General features: G+C 35.8%; 1 protein-coding gene across 2 annotated transcripts in view; it reads right to left on the bottom strand.

The window, feature by feature from the left end:
* HDAC8 (histone deacetylase 8) overlaps positions 1-22,332 on the bottom strand; it is a 248,094-nt gene that overhangs the window by 117,858 nt on the left and 107,904 nt on the right. For both annotated transcript variants that reach the window (XM_006070018.3, XM_006070019.3), the window contains exon 9: positions 19,928-20,022. In XM_006070018.3, coding sequence (XP_006070080.1) covers positions 19,928-20,022 — 95 coding nt within the window. The remainder of the gene's footprint in view (positions 1-19,927; positions 20,023-22,332) is intronic.

Below are 22,332 nucleotides of genomic sequence, written 5' to 3' on the forward strand. Positions count from 1 at the left end.
TGGGTCTTATCCTTGAAAGAAGGATAAAAGGAATAAGCCCCAAATTTGAAAAATTTCAGTTTCAATCTTGGTTATGCTGTTTTATTAGCTGATCCTAGCCAAGTTATTTGGTGAGTCTTATTTTCTGATTGGGGGATAATGCTTACCTCCCAGGTTGCTAAGAGATATAAATGAGATAATTATGTAAAGGATCTGGCATATGGATATTCTTACATGGGATATAATTGGTGCTTAATAAATGTTAAGTTCTTTTCTCAAACAGTTCCTAGATTCTACCTCTATGAAGATTTTCTTCTACAGAAGGATAGTTTGCTGAATGCCTGTACTAACACCTTATCTAAATATAAAACTCAAATATAAACTTTCTAGTATTTGGCTTTGTTCATACTCACATTTGTTCACATAAAATGATAATATTTCATTTTTATATGTTTAAAAAATTTTGTTCCAAGACCTCTGTGTCATCAAGAGCTGTTAGGCTAAATCCACATAGCATCCAGTATGCCAGCATTATGTTCAGGTTTTTTAATTTATTAAGCACTTACTGGATACCAAATTCTCAGCATTGAGGGATTAAGAAGAAACATGTCCCTGGTTGTGAGGGGTTTTACTAATATTTCTGACATTAGCCATGATATATAAGGTTTAATTTATATTATTTATATATTATATTAGTAATATATTTGTATATTTTATTTACTTATGCCAGCCATCGTTCTCAGCATTTTATTTACATCAATACATTTAATAGTCACAATGATTCTCATTTTATAGGTGAGGAAACTAAGGTCCAGACTGGTTAAATAATTTGTTCAACTTGTCTAGAATACATTATTACTATGATATGATATGATACGGTTGTATGAGGAGGCCTTACAAATAGCTGTGAAAAGAAGAGAAGTGAAAAGCAAAGGAGAAAAGGAAAGATACACCCATTTGAATGCAGAGTTCCAAAGAATAGCAAGGAGAGATAAGAAAGCCTTCTTTAGCAATCAATGCAAAGAAATAGAGGAAAACAATACAATGGGAAAGACTAGAGATCTCTTCAAGAAAATTAGAGATACCAAGGGAACGATTCATGCAAATATGGGCTCGATAAAGGACAGAAATGGTATGGACCTAACAGAAGCAAAAATATTAAGAAGAGGTGGCAAGAATACACAGAAGAACTGTACAAAAAATATATTCACAACCCAGATAATTACGATGGTGTGATCACTCACCTAGAGCCAGACATCCTGGAATGTGAAGTCAAGTGGGTCTTGGAAAGCATCACTATGAACAAAGCTAGTGGAGGTGATGGAATTCCAGTTGAGCTATTTCAAATCTTAAAAGATGATGCTGTGAAAGTGCTGCATTCAATATGCCAGCAAATTTGAAAAACTTAGTGGCCACAGGACCAGAAAAGGTCCGTTTTCATTCCAATCCCAAAGAAAGGCAATGTCAAAGAATGCTCAACCTACTGCACAATTGCACACATCTCACATGCTAGCAAAGTAATGCTCCAAATTTTCCAAATCAGGCTTCAGCAATATGTGAACTGTGAACTTCCAGATGTTCAAGCTGGATTTAGAAAAGGCAGAGAAACCAGAGATCAAATTACAAAACATCTGCTGGATCATCGAAAAAGCAAGAGCATTCCAGAAAAACATCTATTTCTGCTTTATTGACTATGCTAAAGCCTTTGACTGTGTGGATCACAATAAACTGTGGAAAATTCTGAAAGAGATGGGAATACCAGACCACCTGACCTGCCTCTTGAGAAACCTGTATGCAGGTCAGGAAGTAACAGTTAGAACTGGACATGGAACAACAGACTGGTTCCAAATAGGAAAAGGAATACGTCATGGGTGTATATTGTCACCCTGCTTATTTAATTTATAAGCAGGGTACATCATGAGAAACAGGCTGGATGAAGCACAAGCTGGAATCAAGATTGCTGGGAGAAATATCAATAACCTCAGATATGCAGATGACACCACCCTTATGGCAGAGAGTGAAGAACTAAAAAGCCTCTTGATGAAAGTGAAAGAGGAGAGTGAAAAAGTTGGCTTAAAGCTCAAGATTCAGAAAACTAAGATCATGGCATCCGGTTCCACCACTTCATGGCCAATAGATGGAGAAACAGTGGAAACAGTGGCTGACTTTATTTTTTTTTTCCTATTTTATTTATTTATTTATTTATTTTTAACTTAACAATAATGTATTGGTTTTGCCATATATCAAAATGAATCCGCCACAGGTATACATGTGTTCCCCATCCTGAACCCTCCTCCCTCCTCCCTCCCCATACCATCCCTCTGGGTTGTCCCAGTGCACCAGCCCCAAGCATCCAGTATCATGCATTGAACCTGGACTGGCGACTCGTTTCATATATGATATTATACATGTTTCAATGCCATTCTCCCAAATCATCCCACCCTCTCCCTCTCCCACAGAGTCCAAAAGACTGTTCTATACATCAGTGTCTCTTTTGCTGTCTCGTATACTGCAGATGGTGATTGCCGCCATGAAATTAAAAGCCGCTTACTCCTTGGAAGGAAAGTTTTGACTGACCTAGACAGCATATTCAAAAGCAGAGACATTACCTTGTCAACAAAGGTCCATCTAGTCAAGGCTATAGTTTTTCCAGTAGTCATGTATGGATGTGAGAGTTGGACTATAAAGAAAGCTGAGCGCAGAAGAATTGATGCTTTTGAACTGTGGTGTTGGAGAAGACTCTTGAGAGTCCCTTGGACCCCAAGGAGATCCAACCAGTCCATCCTAAAGGAGATCAGTCCTGGGTGTCCATTGGAAGGAGTGATGTTGAAGGTGAAACTCGAATACTTTGGCCACCTGATGTGAAGAGCTGACTCATTTGAAAAGACCCTGATGCTAGAAAAGATTGAGGGCAGGAGGAGAAGGGGACGACCGAGGATGAGATGGTTGGATGGCATCACAGACTCAGTGGATATGAGTTTTGGTAAATTCTGGGAGTTGATGATGGGCAGGGAGGCCTGGCGTGCTGCAGTTCATGGGGTCGCAAAGAGTCGGACACAACTGAGCAACTGAACTGAACTGATGATGACTTCCTAGAGCTGGTCAATGAAAGCAGGTCTGTCTGATAAATACGTTTATTTAATTTTTATATTTTCAATAATTTACCTACATTTTTAAAGAAATCATACATACATGGTAAAAACTTCAAAAGAAACCAAAAGGTATACAATGAAAAGTAAGTTGTGACTTCTGTATCCTGATAATATCAGAGTAACCATTATGATAAGTTTAAGGTATTAGAGAACATCCTAAACCAGGCAAAAACTAGAGGGAATTCAACTCTTGAAAGAAGGGAACTATGCTGGGTAAGACTCATTAGTTTTATATTTTGTGTGCTATATGGTAAAGCTGAAGAAGAAAGCTATAAGCATCTTAGCCTGAAAATTCAGAGTACAGAATTTTCAGAGTCTCATGATAAAAGACCCGATAAAAGACTCCAGGTTCAAATAAAAAGTCACTCATCATACCAAGATCAGGAAAGTCTCAACTTGAATGAGAAAAGACAATCAACAGATGTTAACACCAAGATGACACATATATTAGAATTACCTGCTAAGTATTTTAAGGCAGCCATCACAACAATGTTTCAAAAGCAATTAGAAGCATTCAGAATGCTAGAAACAAAGTGGGGGGGTGGGTTGGGGGAAACAAAGTATCAACAAGGAAACAGAGAACGTAAAGAATGGACATTTTGGAACTGCAAAGTATAATAACCAAAACAAAAACCTTACTGGATAGGCTTATTAGAAAAATGGAGATGACAGAGAAAAGAATTAGTGAATTTGAAAGTAGAAGAATAGAAATTACCCAATCTGAACAATAGAGAATAGACTGAAAAATAATCAACGGAGACATAGGGTCCTGTTGGACAAGAAAGAAGATCAAATATTTGTGTCATCAGAGTCCCAGTAGGTGAAGATAAGGAAGATGGCATTTTTAAAATAATCAAAGAAATAATGGCTGAAACATCATCAAGTTAGGTGAAGGATATAATCCTATAGATTCAAGAAGCTGAATGAACTAAACAGGATAAACCCAAAGAAGTTCACTCCAAGTCATATCATAATCAAATATCTGAAACATAAAAACAAAAGACCAAAACCAAAATCTTGAAAGCAGATAGAGAAATGATGTATCATTTTACATTTTTACCATTATGGAAACAATGATTTGAATGACAGCGAATTTCTCATCAGAAACCATGGAGGCCAGAAGAAAAAGGCACATTTTTTAGGTGCCAAAAGAGAAGAACTGCCAAGTCAGAATTCTATGCCAGTGTAAATATCCATCAGGAGTAAAATACAAACCAAGACACTCTCAGAGGAAGAAAAACAATAGAATTTGTCTTCATCTGACATATCCTAAGAGAATGGCCAAAGGAAGTTTTCCAAACAGAAAGGAAATGATAAAAGAAATCTTGAAAGAAAAGTGAAAGTGAAAGTCACTCAGTTGTGTCTGACTCTTTGTGACCCCATGGACTATACAGTCCAGGGAATTCTCCAGGCCAGAATACTGGAATGCGTAGCCTTTCCCTTCTCCAGGGAATCTTCCCAACCTAGGGATCAAACCCAGGTCGCCCACATTGCAGGTGGATTCTTTACTAGCTGAGCCACAAGGGAAGCCCAAGAATACTAGAGTGGGTAGGCTATCCCTTCTCCAGGTGATCTTCCCAACCCAGGAATTGAAACAGGTGTCCTGCATTGCAGGTAGATTCTTTACCAACTGAGCTATCAGGGAAGTCCTGATAAAAGAAATCTTAGATCACCAAAAAGGAAAGAAGAAAAACAGAAAGAGTAAAAATATGGGTTAATAGAGCTGGGTTTTCTTCTCCTTTTGAGTTTCAAAAATTTGTTTGATGGTTGAAACAAAAACTATAACATTGATGTGGTTCTCAATGTATATAGAGGGAATATTTAAGATATATTAGAGGGTAAAGGGTAAATATTTAAGATATATTAGAAGATAAAGGAACATAAAGGCAGGGAAGGCTTCTATAACTCAAAGTAGCAAAATATTGATACCAATAGACTTTGATGTTACATATATAAAATGTAATACCTAAAGCAATCACTAAAAAATCTATATGAAACACTCAAAAACACTGTAGATAAGTAAAAGTGACATTCCTAAAATATTTTCAAGAAATCCACAGGAAGGTAAGAGGAAAAAACAGAGAACAAACAGAAAACAAACAAACTGGCAGACTTAAGCCCTGACATACCAATAACTACATTAAAGACAAATGATCTAAACACACCAATTAAAATACTGAGATTGGTAGAATGGGTTAAAAACATGACCTAATAATAGTCTGTCTGTAAAATAATCACTTTAAATATAATGATAAAGAGAAGTTGAAGTAAAAATGATGGAAAAAATATATACTGTGTAAACGGTAGTAAAAAGAAAGCATGAGTGTCAGTTTCTTAAAGGAGCAAAGCTATACACACCATATGATCCAGCAATTGTATTTGTGAGTATTGATCTGAGAGATGTGAAAAATTATATTCAAACAAAAACTATACATGAGTGCTTAATTTTAATAGTCATAAATTGGAAACAACACAAATGTTCCTCAAGGGATAAATGGTTAAACTATGGTACATCTATACCATGGAATACTATTTAGCAATAAAAGGGAATGAATTATTTACTAATGAAACAACTTGGACAGATCTCAAGAGATTATGAGTGAAAAAGCCAATCTCAAGAGGTCACATGTTACATAATTCCATTTATATCACATTCTTTAAATAAAAAAAAATATGGATGTGAAGAACAGATTAGTTTCTTCCAGGGATTAGAAAAGGGTGGGGGAAGAGAAGAAGGCAGCAGTGGTTATAACAGAGTAGCACAAGGTAGAGGGGGGGTGTCTTTCTAGTGATGGAACAGTTTTGTATCCTGACTGTGGTAGTGGTTATATCAATCTATACATATGATAAAACTGCATAGGACTAAATACACACACACACACATGAGTGAGTGCATGTAAACTGGTCAAACCTGAACAAGGTCTCTGGATTACACCAGTGTCAATTTCCTGGTTTTGATATTTTACCACAGATATATAAGATGTTACTATTGGGAGAAACAGTGAATGGTACATGGGACCTTGCTGTACTATGTTTACAATTGTCTCTGGATCTAAAACCATTTCAAAATCAAGAAGTTCAAAAAAATCATTGGATGAGATGGCATAAAACATTCATTGAATGGGATTAATGGCAGATTGAATACTAAAGAAGGAAATTAGTAAGCCTGAAGATAGATCAATGGAAATCAAGCAAACTGAAGCATAGAGAAAAAATATTAGAAGAAAAATGACAGTTTAAGTGACTTGTAGGACACTATCAATTAATCCGACACATGTGTGACATGTATCCCAGAAAGGAAAGCAAGAATAGGGGGAAAAAAGTGAGGAAGTACCAGGTGATAATTTTCCAAATTATACCCCCAGTTGCAACTCACATATCCAGGAACTCAGGGAATTCCAAACAGGATAAATACAAACAAAAGTACACACTAAGGCACATGGCCAAAGTTCTGAAAATCAAAGATAAACTTATAAAGGCAGCCAAAGAAATAAGACATATTATATACAGGGAAACATATTATACACACAGAAACAATGGAGGGCAGAAGAAAATGAAAACTGTCAGTGTAGAATTTTGTATCCAGCAAAAATATCCTTCAAAAATAAAGGCAGAAAAAAAATGAGAGCAGATAAGTAAAGGGCTTCTGCTTCTGGCTCTGAGGGGAAAGAGATGTGGAATTATTTTCTCTTCAGAAATAACTGGAAAATTGACAAAATATATGAAACATTCATTTTCAGACGTTGGTCATGAGACAACAACAGAAAGTGATCTGAGAGAAAAGGGATGTAAGTGAGGTGAGCCCTACCATCATCCTAGCTTTCTGCTGGAGGTAATCTCTAGACTTTGTGGGATCTAAATAGGGCTGAGCGATCTCCAAGCAGAGAAGACAGAGAGACTAGAGTTCTGAAAAGCCAGGGCAATTAAAAATTGTGGGAACAGAACTAATCCACCCCCAAAAAAGATTAATAGAAATATGCATAGAATTCCCCTTGAGTCTTTTCATGAACACCAATCTGAAGATGTATAGGGTAAAACTTCATAAAGACAGTCTAGAAACTCTTTCAGGGAAACAACAACTGAGAACTTGTAAAATGAACACTTCCTAGAGCTCACACAGGGCCAAAGTGGAGAGACCTCAGTGAATACATGGGCTATAAGCAGGAACTTTAGAGGAGCAGTGCCTTCAAAATGGGCTAAGTTAGCCCTAGAGCAAAGGCTATGCAAAATTTACTTTAAATATGCTTAAAAATGAACCTTGAAAGAATCAAATATATCCACAATAACTTGTCTATCAGAAAAAAGTACAATCCTCTCTAAATCAATAAAAAAATCTAGCACTCAACAATACAAAATTTATGATGTTGGATATCCAATTAAAAATTACTAGGTTACATGTATATATACAGCTGAGTCCCTTTGCTGTCCACCTGAAACTGTCACAAAATTGTTAATCTGCTATATTCCAATATAAAATAAAAAGCTAAAAAAAAATTACCAAACATGCAAGGAAGCAGGAAAATGTGATCTACAACCCAGAGAAAATCAATCAATAGAAACTGCCTCAGAAATGACAGATAATGGAATTTACTAGACAGGGACCTTAAAATAGCCATTATAAATATGCTCCATATGTTCAAGGATGTTAAGAAAGAAAAGAAAGTATGAACACAATGGGAGAAACAGCAAACTTTTTCTTGGTTATCTTTTTAAAAAGATTCAATTTCTTTGGAAAGAGTTTTAAGAAATAGAAATTATAGAGATGAAAGGTATAATATTTGAAAGGAAAATTTCACTAGGTGGGATTAATGGCACTTACACATGGCAGAAAAAAATCAATGAGCTTAAAGGCAAAGCAATAGAAATTAACCAAAAAGAATAGTAAAGAGAAAAATAGCCTGGAAAAAAAATAAAAAGGGTTGCAGTGACTTACGGGATAATAAAACTGACCTAATAGGTTTAAATGGAGTCCCTGGGGTAGAGGAGAAAAAAAAGGGGACAGAAAATAATGGCTTAAATATTTCTAAATTTGAAAACTATAAACCCTCAGATCCTAGAAGCTCAATGAATACCAAAATAAGATAAACACAAAGAAAACCACACCAGGACAAACTAATCAAGCTGCTGAAAACTAGTCACAAAGACAAAAGTTAAAAGGAGCCAGAAGGGGAAAAAGGCATATATTATACAAAGGAATAAAGCTAAGAATGACTGCTGACTTTTCATGAGGAAATGCGCAAGCAAGAAAACAAGTGAGTGATATCTTCAACGTTCTGAAGGAAAAAAATTATCAACTTAGAACTCTATGCACAGTGAAAATATCCTTCAAAAATTAAAACAGACTTCAAACAAAAGCTAAAATAATTTGTTGCTAGAAAACCTATACCATGAGAAAACTTAAGTTGCTTTAGTTAAGTTCTTAAGTTCTTTAGAACAATGTACTTTTACTACATGGAAACCTGGATCTACACAAAGGACTGAAAAATGTGGGAAAGGGTTAATATAGAAGATGTTTTTAAAAATCAACTTTAAATGTCTTTAAATGATAATTTAGGGCAGTGTTGAAAGCCATAGGTCCAGTGGTGGCTGTATATGTGCTGCAAAGGAATGCCACTGAAGATTATGGAGCAGTAAGGAAGGCTGTCAGCCTAGTGGCAGAGTAAGTGGAGCAGCACAGTCTAGTCAAATGTGGTATAGCCCAGCTGTGGGTATAGGAGGTGTGGTCCAGAACTGCTAATTGGTGCATTCTAGACTAAGCATTGTATCTCTTGGTTGGTATGAATAGCTACCTAGTCTCCCTACATCTCTTGCTAGGGCTCATACAACCAGTGCCCCTACTATGAGACCTCTTGCCAGGTTAGGCTCTGGGTCTTTTCCTCCATTCTTTCATTTAAGCTTCTCAGTTTTCCCCTCCGAAGTACTGGCACCATGTACTGGACTTCTTAACCATAAGAGGGACATGGAAAATGTATCCTCAGTCATACCAGCTATAATCTCTGTAACTATTCTATTTGTTAAATCATTATTTGTTGAAATGTTTATTTATTTGGTTGTGTCAAGTCTTTGTTTCAGCATGCAACATGTGAACTCTTAGTTGTGGCATGTGGGATCTAGTTCCCTGACCAGGGATCAAACCCAGGCCGCATGCACTGGAAGTGTGGAATCTTAGCCACTGCATCACCAGGTAAACCCCTTAGTAAATTATTATTTTGAAATCCCAGAATTTTACTTCCATCTAGATAGAACATAAGAAGAATATGGATTGCTGGCTTAACAAAGGGAGATTAGAAGACTTGCTTTCTCAAATCCAAGCTATAACATCTATGTTTAAAGGTGCTGAAAAAGATGAAACTGCAGTATTGGTAAAAGCTCTGACTCGTGGAAGGAAAACATTTACTTCAAAACACATGGGGTGAAATTGTAAGCAATAAATGAAAACATGATTACAATTATCTTTATATATGTCATTAATTTACTTTGTAGTGTCTTATCCACAGAACATTTTCATATAGTTTTAAAATAATTCACTATTTAAGTTGTGGCATCATTTTCAGACCATACATAGCTAAAGGGAAAGAAATTGAGTATTTTAAGTGTACTTAAAGTGTAGAAATGGTGTACCACAAGTGTAGAAATGATGAGTTTATTAAAAACCAAAAATTGTTTGTTAGAACTTTTCAAACTAGAAATGAAAAAGTCACTGGAGCATGTTATGCGTAAATCATTTCACTGCATGGGCTGGAGAAATGCACATAATAGCTTAGAGACCAGTGAAACTTTAGACAGCTGACATTCCTCAGTGCCCACTGGATGAAAAGTTAGTAAAATAACTCATAGCACTGCCTCTTTTTAAATGGCAGAGTAACTTGCTTATTTAAACATTTAGCTCTAAATATGGAGAATTGGTTATTTTTTCCTTTATTTTTTACTGGGTTGCTTATTTTCTTAATACTGCATTTGAGAGTCATTTATGCATTATGGATATAAGTCCTTTTCATTAGGTGTGTTACTTATAAGTATTTTATCCCAGTCTGTGGTTTGTTCTTTCATTCTCTTAACATTAATTTCCATTTGTTCATTGCTAGTATATAGACTGGAGAAGGCAATGGCGCCCCACTCCAGTACTCTTGCCTGGAAAATCCCATGGATGGAGGCGCCTGGTAGGCTGCAATCCATGGGGTCATGAAGAATCGGACACGACTGAGCAACTTCACTTTCACTTTTCACTTTCATGCATAGGAGAAGGAAATGGCAACCCACTCCAGTGTTCTTGCCTGGAGAATCCCAGGGACAGGGGAGCCTGGTGGGCTGCCGTTCATGGGGTCACACAGAGTCGGACACAACTGAAGCGACTTAGCAGCAGCAGCAGTATATAGACATATAGTTGATTTTTTATGTTGATCTTGTATCCTTCAACTGTGCTAAATCCATCTTTTGATGTAATGTTTTCTTCTTTGTATTGTCTTCTTACATGACACTTCCCCCATAGGTGACATATTTACAATATTGAATCTACACTATTTATATAGTATGTCTCAATTTATTTAGATCTCATATGATTTCTTTCATTAGTTTTCAGTGAAAGACTTATTATTTTCAGACTGTAAAACAGACAAGACTATAAATGTGGCTGGATTTGCTGTTTTGCTTGTAGTCATATAGTATCAGCACTAATCTTTGAAGAAGACCTTTTTTATGTGAATGGTTAGCAACAATCACAAGTGGTGCTAAAATATTAAGAGTGCTGAATAACTTGTTAGGGTTAGAGTTATATATATTTGTATATTATATGGTTCATCGCAGAGCAACTATATTTGCATAAATATGCAAAAGCAATGGTGGGTAAAACTGCCAAAACCATGGTATATAAATTAAGGCAGTAGTACCAAAGTATACCAGCAGTTATTATATTCTTTATTGCTATATACACAGAGCAATACAGACAGTAATGCTGGATCATAGAAAAAAGGGAATTAAAAAAACAATCTGCTTCATTGACTATGCTAAAGCCTTTGACTGTGTGGATTACAACAAATTGTGGAATATTCTTAAAGAGATGGGAATACCAGACCACCTTACCTGCCTCCTGAGAAACCTGTATGCAGGACAATAAAGCAATAGTTATAGCTGGACATGGAACAATGGACTGGTTCCAAATTGGGAAAGGAGTACATCAAGGCTATATATTGTCACCCTGCTTATTTAACTTACATGCTAAGTACATCATATGAAATGCTGGGGTGGATGAATCACAAGCTGGAATCAAGATTCCTGCAGAAATATCAACAACCTCAGATATGCAGATGATACCACTTTAATGGCAGAAAGCAAAAAGGAACTAGAGCCTCTTGATGAAGGTTAAAGAGGAGTGAAAAAGCTGGCTTAAAGCGCAACATTCAAAAAACGAAGATCATGGCATTCAGTCCTATCACTTCATGTCAAATAGATGGGGAAAAAGTGGAAACAGTATGAGATTTCACTTTCTTGGGCTCCAAAATCACTGTGAACAGAGACTGCAGTCATGAAAGTAAAAGACACTTGTTCCTTGGAAGAAAAGCTATGACAAATCTAGACTGTATAAAAAGCAGAGACATCACTCTGCTGACAAAGGTCCGTCTAGTCAAAGCTATGTTTTTTCCAGTAATCATGTACAGATATGAGAATTGGACCATAAAGAAGGCTGATGCTAGGATAGATTAGGGCAAGAGGAGAAGGGGGTGAAAAAGGATGATATGGTTGGATGGCATCCCTGACTCATTGGACATAAGTTTGAGCAAACTCAGGGAGATAGTGAAGGACAGGTAAGCCTGATGTGCTGCAGTTCACGGGGTCACAAAGAGTCAGACATGATTTAGCAACTGAACAACAACACACAGCAAAGAGAAAAAAATCCAGTTTCACTTAAGAATGACCTTGGTGATGCACTAAAAAGTATCACATCCTGATCCTGGATTTTATATTCTGTGTGACAAAATAGGAGGCAAGGAAAAAGTGTTTCTGTTATAAACTATACTATATTGGTTGTCTTGAGGAAAAGTGCATCTGTGATTAAGCTGTGACTTAACTAGCCACTTTTCGTGGAATACCATTTTTGTGTGAAAGAATAACTAATGGAGAAACCATGATTAAATACTTGGATATTTGGCAGATGTGCTGTGCTTAGTAGCTCAGTCGTGTCTGATTCTTTGTGACCCCATGGACTATAGCCCGTCAGGCTCCTCTGTCCATAGGGATTCTCCAGGCAAGAATACTGGAGTGGTTTGCCATGCTCTCTTCCAGGGGATCTTCCTAACCCAGGGATTGAACCCAGGTCTCCCACGGGTTTGGCAGATATTTTCTTAAAAATGAAGTGAGCCTACGACTTTAGGTTAAATATTAGAAATGACACTATTTGTTGCCAAGGACAATACATATGTTTTTAAATGAAATTCAGAATTCTGAACATCTTCATTCTGCCACTATAAGATTGACAGTTTCCTAAAACTTAAGCTTTGTTCCAATGAGATTAGCATTCATAACAGTTAATGTGATTTCTGATACTGCATAAAATTTTTCAATATTTGTAATATTTGTATAACTTACTGAACTGATATTTTCCAAATAATCAATATGAATAAGATTGGTCAAATATTTCTTCAAAGTAGAAGATGACCAATGAATTTTAATGTAACAATACATCAAAAGTTCATTGATAGGTTTTCAGATTCCATACAGAAGTCCTTTAAGAAACTGCCATTTGTAGAGTTTTTGTTTAGTTTCAAAGAAGACTATCCATAATGACCTGTAAAGGTTATTAAAATACTCCTCCCTTTTCCATCTACAGATCTATGTGATGCTAGATTTTTCTCCATATACTTTAACAAAAATAATGTCAAAACACATTGAATTTAGAAGCAGGTATGAGAAGTCAGCTGTCATCTGTTATATGTTACAGAGATGTGCAAAAATGTATAGCATTGCTATTCTTCTCATGAAGTTTCTTCTTCTTTTGGAAAATACAGTTTTTCAAAACTCACAACATGTTATTTGTGCTAATATGCACAGGAATTATTATTTTTATTTTAAATGAATAAATACTTTAAAATTTAAAATATATAGCTGACAGTTTAAGGAATATAAAGCAATGTATCATGGTATTTATAACATATGCAAAAGTAAAGTATATGACCACAATAGCACATGAAAGGAAAAGGGAAAAATGGAAGAAGACCGTCACAGGACGGTAGACTATGATAAGTTGAAAATGCATACTGTAAAGCCCAGAGCAACCACAAAAAATTAAAACAAAAAGTTATAGCTAATAAGCAAATAAAGAGGGTAAATGGAATCCTAAAAATACATGTAATTCAAAAGAAGGCAAAATAGAAAACAAGAAATAAAGAACAGAGAGGACTAAAAGAAAACAGAAAGATAGACTTAAACCTTAACATGTAAATAATTTAAAGATAAGTTGTCTAGGCACTCCAACTAAAAGGCAGAGATTGTCAAGCTGGACAAGAAAATCATGACCCAACTATATGCTGTCTATAAGAAATCCATTGTGAATATAAAGACATAAATAGCTCAAAAGCAGAAGGACAGAAAAAGATATACCATACTATCATAATGAAGCATGACAATATTAAAATCAGACAACGTAGACTTTAGAACAAGGAATATTACCAGAAATAAAGAGGGTTATTTCATAATAGTAAAGGGGCCAATTTGTTAAGAAGATATAACAACCCTAAGTGTATATACATTTAATAACAAAGCTTCAAAAATAGATAAAACCAAAAGAGACACAACTAAAAAGAAAAACAGCAAAATCCAAAAACATGGTTGAGATTTCAACTCTCTCAGTAACTGACAGAACATGCAGACAAAAAATCAGTAAGGATATAGAAGACAATACTCTCAACTAATCTGACCTAATTGATAATGATAGAAAATGCTATCCAGCAACATCAAAATACACATTCATCACAAACTGCATGACACATTCACCAATATAGATCATATGCTGGACTGTAAAACAAACTGCAATAAATATAAAAGAACTGCAATTATGTAAAGTATGTTCTTTAAGCAGAACAACATTAAAGTTAATATAAATATAACAATATCTGGAAAGTCCTCAAATATTGGAAATTAATTTTTAAAAATAGACACATAAATAACCCATTGGTCAAAGAAGAAAATTATAAACTATTTTGAACCAAATGAAGAGATTATATCAAAATTTGTGGGATGCAGCTAAAACAGTGCTTAGATGTAAACTTGCAGCATAAAATACTTATATTAAGAAAGAAGAAAGGCTTGAAATCAATGAACTAAGCTTCTACTGTAAGAAACTAGAACAAGAACTAAAAAGCAATACAAATAAGTATTAATAGAAAGAAGGACATAACAAAGATATGAGCAGAACTAATGAAATATTAAAAAGAAAAATAAAGTCAATGAAATTAAAAGCTTCTTCTTTTAAGAAAATACACTTCAGTAAATCTATTAAACTGCTAGCTAAAATGATGAAGAAAAATGGGGGAAAAATTAGCAATGCTAAAAATGAAAGAAGGGACATCACTATAGCTCTTATAGATTTAAAAGAACAATAAAGGACAATTATGAGTGAATAAGCAAATTCCTTGAAGATCAATTATCAAAAGAAGAAATAGAAAATCTGACTAGCCATACAACTATTAAAGAAATAGAATTCATAATTTAAAACTTTCCCACAAATAAAACTCTAGGTTCAAATGTTTTCACTGATAAATTCTATCAAACTTTTAAGTAAGACATAGTATCAATTTTATATAAACTCAGAAAACAGAGGACGTGGGAATACTTCTCATGTCATTTAATAAGATCAGCATGGCCCTGATATCAAAAACAAAGACATTACAACAACAAAAAAACAGATCAACATGCCTTGTCAACACAGACCAAAAATCCTTGACAAAACTTGAGCAAACTGAATTCAGCAATATATAAAAAGGATAATATACTATGACAAAGTAGGGTTTATCCAAGGAATGCTAGGTTAGTTTAACATTAAAAAAAAGCAACAATTAATGCAATTTTCTGTGTTAACAGAATAAGAGGACACCATATGAAGAAAAAGCACCTGACAAAAACCAAGACTCATTTGTGAGAAAAATTTTCAGTTAATTAGGAATAGAAGGGAACTTTCTCAATCTAATAGAAGATATTAAAAAAAAAAAAATCCCTACCACTAACTTCACACTTCATAGTGAAAGATTAAGTGCTTTCCCCAAACAAGCGGGAACAGACAAAGATGTTTATTCTCACCATTCTATTCAACATTTCATTGGAGGTCCCAACCAGTGTAATAAAGCAAGATAAAAAAATAAAAGGCATGAAGATTGTAAAGGAATAAGTAAAAGTCTCTTTAGTCGCAGATGACATGTTTGTATACATGGAACATGCGAAGCAATCTACAAAAAATACTAGAGCTAATGTTTCAGCAATGTTACATTATTCAAGATAAATATAAAAAATCAATTGTATTTGTATTTCTATATTCTAGCAACAAACAATTGGAAATTGAAATGAAAATATTTATAACTACAGTTATATATATATAATATCAAAGTCACAAAATACTTAGGAATAAATTTAACACAATTTGTGTAAGATCTGTTTACTGAAAAGTATAAATTAAAATTTGAAATTAAAGACTTAGGTAGGGGGAAATAGCAAATCCATGGATTGAAAGAGTAAATATTGTTAAGATATTATGTCTCCTCAAATCAGTCTATGGATTCAGTGCAACCTGTAGATTGCAATGAAAGACTATTTTATATTAGTAATACATACTTTTATACAAATCCACTTAATTCTTTTCAGTGACTGTATGTATTCTTTGAGTTATGCCTCATATGAATGAGGCGTAACTTGTCTAACCAGTCCATCAAAAAGTTTGTTTAAATAAGTATTTTTTGTTCACTAAATTTTGTTCATAAATCTACTTTATGATTCAAATATGTAAACATACCTGATATACATATATATATATATATATATATGAATATAACTGTCTATAATATAATTGTCTTAATCTGGCCTAGATCATAGGATCCAAATTGTATTATTGGCTTACACAGCATTCTTATATATAATAGTCCATAACCTTATTACATGTACTGGGTGATTTGCTAAATTAGCCATGAACTGGACTTTTTATGGGATCCCATGTCATCTTTGGGCTTTCTCTATGGTAGAAATACTTGGGCCAGTCATATGGGCAGGGTCCATTCCTCTCATTTTTTCCCAGCTGGGCCCAACTCTTCTTCCAACTGAGATTGCCTCTTTATTCCATGCCTGGCTGGCCAACCTGGCACTGCAATTCTTGGGCTGGAACTAGTTCCTTGATCAGTGACTTTGGGCATGGCTGATTTGGTATCTCATGAGGGTTATGACTGAAATTTCACTGCTAATCACTTCTAATATGTACCTTCCCAACTCTCTTCATTGGTGATCTAGTGTTTTCCCATAGATACATCTATTTCCTACTGGGATATCTGGTACTTCTTGCAAAATGGGTAGTTGCTACTGGGGTTAAATAGTTACCAGAAAAAGGCTAGATTATGCTTCTAATTCTTCCATCTTAAAAATATGTTTTCCAGTATGGATGTTCAGACACTTATTATTCAAACATTGATTCAATTGTTTATTCAATGAATACCAAGTTGCTGGGTGTTAACACTCTTATGAGCACTGAAAGGGAATACAGACAACCAAAACCACAGATGACCAAATGAATGGTACAGACTTGAGTGTTATAGGAGTATCCTTGAACCTCTTAACAAGTTTGACTTTTTTTTAGCTCTCTCCCTTTTGCAATCTATCTTCCATACTCTACCGAGTAAGTTTTCTAAAAACCGAGGCTCATTTGTTTTCACAGAAAAAAAAAAAAAAAAAGTGTAAGCTCTTTAGTGCATCATTCAAGTCTCCTCACACTCTGGCTCCAATTTCCATTCAAGCCCTAATCATTCCCACTCTCTCTTATAAACCCTGTGTTCTACTACTATATCAAACTTCTCCCTGGTCCCATGAAGCACCAGGTCCTTTCCAATTTCTATTCCTTCTGCTCATAATGCCTTTCCATCTTCTTCACCTGGCAAACTCCTAATCAACCTTCAATATTCAGTTAAAAGTCTTGGTGAAACATTTCCTCTGTGCTCCTCATCTGTCCTGGGTTGAACACATTGTTCTGTTCTATTAGACGATGAGAGTTTTGAGGACATTGAGTTTATCTTGTTGATCTCTGTAGTCCTGAATCCAGATTTGAATAGGGCCTGGCAAAGTAGTATGGGCCCAATGAATTTTTGGTAAACGAATGAACGAACAAATGAATGTGAAGGAAAAGCTCAAAGGGCCTTGGTATATTTAGGTAAGGGCTTTTTAAAAGCATAGGACTTTAAGCTGGACTGAAGAAGACCGTACAGAGGTAGGAAAAGGGCATCTGGAGGAGGAGGATTATTATCCTAGGAGACAGAAGAACAAAAGCCTGAGACTGAGAGGGAAGACACTGAGGGTGTTAGCCAGCAGACTGCAGCTGCCTGCTGCACTGTCCTGACCTTTTCACTGATTAGATTTCTCAATTACATTTTCAGCTCATGGAAGGCAGGGTGTTTTGTTCACTCCTTTGTATGCCCTTTATATTTGATGCACATCTCCATAGCCATTGTTCCTACAGTCTTGTGGTTCTTATTTTGTCTTGTAATATAATTATTTGTGTATTTACATATCTCCCCAGTACTCACACTCCCCTTTATCTCAGGCTGTTTGAGATAGGGGATGAGGTCTTAGTGTCTTTGTCTCTTTCAAGACACCTAGTCTCTTTCAAGACACCTAGCATAGTGCCTGGCATACAACGGGTGGTCAGTAAAAAAACGGGTAGTTTTTTTGAGCTACCATTTGTTGATCTGATTATAGAGGACTGAAAGGATATTTCTGTGCAACTGTGTATTGTGGCAGAAAACTTATATATGCCTTTATACTGTGTGGGCTTTTTTGGAGCAATTTTCGTTAAAATGCTATCTTATTGTACCTGGAAGACTGTCATTTCAATTTTCTTCTTTGTTCCCTCTTGGATGACTCACATCTCTTATACCAGAAGGATATGACAGAAGGGATTTGAAAGAGTTTGGACAAATTTATGAATGACAGTCATAAACGTCTGGATATAAGAAGTTGTTAGGCGCATACAAACAGGAAGGAGAAAACTTGCATTTCAGAAATGCCTATTTTGAGCCAAGAACTGTGTTAAGCACTTTACATACATTATATCTCATTTAATCTGGCAGACTATATCAGTATAAAGATAGGACGTGTCTATCTAGAAGTCCAAGTCCACTTTCAGCCAGGCATCTCCTAAGTACCAGAGGCAGTATTCATCTTCAGTAAAATTTTATCAACCTTTAAAGATAGGTGAATCTATAGATTTGCATTTTTTCCTGGGAACAGGACACTCATTCTCAATTCAGGCTTCTACAGCTTAAAACTTTGTTTTTTGACATAACTTGATCAGTTTTTAAAGTCTCAGTGCTTTAAATTACAATGCAATCTGAGATACTCCCACAGCAATAACAGAGATTACACTTGTTCACAAATGTAATTTGTTCACTTACCTTTATACTTCATAAAGCTTCCAAATGCAGAATAAAGTTAAGTCAAATAACGAAAAGAGACTTCTATTAACCCTGACACCAGTAAATTGTCTCAAATTATAGTGTGCCTTTTATTTGTATTCTAGACACATTGAGTGGTTTTTCTGAGATACATATTATACCTCATCTATGGGTAGAAGAAAATTGGGAGGGAATTAGTTTAACTTGTTTCTAATTTAAAAAAAAATAATAGTAACTAAAAAAGCATCATGCTCCCAAGTATACAGCTTCTGCATTGAGCAAGAATCAAAATGCTATAACCCAAGTACCATCTAGACTCCTTGGGCAATGCCTTGAGAAGGTGGGGTGGCAGCCATTGATTCATTATTGTAAGTCAGAGTCCAAAGCCTGCAGCTACACATCCTGATCTGTGATAACATGTTTCTTACCAGGTGATGGAGTGGGTGGGAAGCAAAGGGGTATACTTTCAGATAAAGGGATCAGCACACTCATAGTTCTCAGAGAACTTTCTATTACATACACCTCTTTTGAGAAAACTAGAACAGACATCTGTGCTTGGAAAACATAAAGTCCATCTCATATGACCAAAGAAAATGGCAAAAGTTTAAATGACATGTTTCATATTTTGGATGGTTCTGCCCCAAATTTTGTGTGCCGCTAATTGTCAAAAAAATACCAGACCTGTCTTGGTAGTGGTTATGTGTGTTTTTTTTAAATTTTACATCAGCCAAAGAAAAGTGAGAGATCAGGACTACCACCAAAGAACAGAGGTGCGACATACTGCCTATAGGACATTTTAAAGATAGAGGAGAACCCAGTTTCTATATTTGAAAAAAATTACCTCTTCTGTTTTGAGACGAGAGGATGAAAATATACACATATTCCAAAGATTTCTTTGTATGAACAGGTGACCCCTTCCCACAGTCTCTGTAATTAATTGAGAGATTAAAGTTGGTTGGCCTTTGAGATCTCTTATAAAAAAAAAAGGCAGAAGGTCTTGGATATTTTGGAACAAGAGCCCACTATTCTGCCAAGACAGTGTGTTATTGTTATTGGAGTGTCTCTCAACAAAACAGTATTGAGTGGTGAGGACGTGATTTTGATTAGGTGGAATGACTCAGCTCTTCCCCTTAAAGAAGAGAGGACTGTCAGAGCCTTACTTACCTCATGATCTGGGATCTCAGAGGATAGTGTTTTCCCTAGGATGACCCCGGTCAAGTATGTCCAGCATCGAGCCGTGTTGGCAAGGTTATAGCCTCCTGTCTCCATCAAGAATTGTGAAGTTAGGAAAGAATAGTCACAAAACAGCAGGAGAGGAAAGGGGGGTAAGGAAGGAGAGAAAAATGTTTTAATAAAAGGGCTAAAAAGATAATTCTAACTTGCAAGATTATACCTATGCATCTTTAATGATATTTTTGAACCACTTAGTAGGCAGACTTAAGCGAACCAATCAGGCCATGCACAGTGTGGAACTGGGAAGTCCAAAGCCTACAAAGATCCAAAGACTCTCATCTCTGAATGAATATGCTCCAGAGGACTCCAAGCTCCTCAATTCCACCAAGAAACTTGGATCTTTTGAGACGACCTACTCAAAGTAAAGGTTTCTGTGATGAATTTTGCAACAATTCTATAAAATGACTGCTAGATGTGATTTGTAGATTAAACCTATTGGCAGATACAGCTGTGGAAACCTCCAGGAAAGAGAAAAGGAAAATGCTGACAGAAATAGACTTCCTTCTTTTCATATCAGCATTCCTTTTCTCCACAAAACACAGGCATAGTGCAGAAATCAAAGAGAATAAGATGAGGAAGGGAACTATTGACTGACGCTCTGACCCACCTCGTCAGGTTCTGTCGCAGTCACCCAGCAGCCATGTTATACTGGCTAATAATCAGCATATTTTTGTGCTGAATAGATGTGTTCTGCCATGCAAGGGCTAGAACATTGGCCTTTAGCTAAATTCCAAGAGTGTAAGGATAAAATGGAACAATTTCCTAACCTCAGAGGGTTCTGCGGGGAATAGAATCTGGTCTATTTTAGGTAGGGAGACCATATCATTTATCACCCACAATAGTACATGTTTAAGAGTAAAAAGGGACACTATTAATAATTATACTGGAATAACATGTATAAATTGAGACATATGGCCACCCTTTTCTTAAGCCTTTCTATTCCGTGTAAGGTCGGGGATGCTGGGGCTTCTGCAATGTATCTTTTTGGCTTCATTGGAGTCCACTGAAGTTTGGGGATGTGGCCCTCTCTGCCAATTGTCTATGTGATATTGGGGCTTGAGAATTTAAGTGAAATAATATCGGTATTCCTTTAAACATTCCCAACATGGAAAATCTGAATTGATCAGATCAGCTTATTGGGTATGATTATTTGATTTCAAAAGGAATCCCCATAGGTTTTAGGTAGCAAGTTCTCTCTGGCATACAATATAATTTGCAAGAATTCCCACTTATGCACTGGTATTTTTAGGAATACACATATTGCATAAGAAGAGTTATATATTCTAAAGCCAAGACCTGGGGCTGAGAAAGCAAAGAGGCTTTGAAAGTTCTAAAGTAAAGGCTGTAGCCTCAAACAAAAGTAGAATTCACACATCTGTATGTTGCAGAAAGGGTTTTCTTTTCTTCCCTCTGGGCCTACCTGTATCATAATCACTGTCTTTAGTGCTGTCAAGGAAAGTAATATGTCCGTAGTACTTATCAATGTTATCTTTTCCCTGAGTTGAAGTTAATACATTTCTTGCCAGCTTTTCAGAAGAGGTTGTTTCTTGTAAGCACCTTCAATTTCAATCTCTCTAGGGTTTGAGGCTGCCAAAAGACCATGCTTGTGCATTTGTGTTGAATTCTCACTCATTTTCGTAAGGCCTCCCCACAATCTCCTTTAATTTGGTTTTTACAACAGGTTGACAAACAACAAACTATTAGCACTTCCATAATACATACACTTTAAGCTCAATCTGCTTGACCATGTTATTTTAACACACTAATCTATTCATTTAACAAAATAAAGATTGTGCCAGATAGAAGGTTCTAAGCAAAGCACCATCGAAGGTAGCTCAGGTTTGTGTAAATGCTTCTGTTGAATAGACTCAGCTTTCTGTTGGTTAAGTACTACAAAATATAAGTATACTTTGAAGGTAAGAATGCCCAAGAGATGCTTTATATCTCTCAATTTTGCTTTATTGTAACAAATCCATGCTTTTTTAGTGGGGAAGAAGTTGTTCTTGAATTCAACTTAGATATTCAATTAATTCATGTGTTTATTACTTGTATGTGAGTAGGGTTAGAATTTTAGTGGTATCTTTCCAAAAGATAATGATTAGAACTGGGAATCAAAGGTGATCCTGAGAGAAGATGGATCAAAGTCCACTGGGCTCAACATCCTCTATTTTAAATAAGATTTGATGTCACCTTTAACCAAAGCACCTTTGCTTCAGGAATGGAAACTTAGACTTCAGAGTGCCAAGGAGTCAATGCACATGCCAGGCTGAGGAGAAATGTGTCAGAGTACTTCCTTATGCTGAACCGTGAAGGTGGCAGAATTCATTCACTCAGGC

This window comes from Bubalus bubalis, chromosome X (genome assembly GCF_019923935.1).
Source record: "Bubalus bubalis isolate 160015118507 breed Murrah chromosome X, NDDB_SH_1, whole genome shotgun sequence".
Lineage (NCBI taxonomy): Eukaryota > Metazoa > Chordata > Mammalia > Artiodactyla > Bovidae > Bubalus > Bubalus bubalis.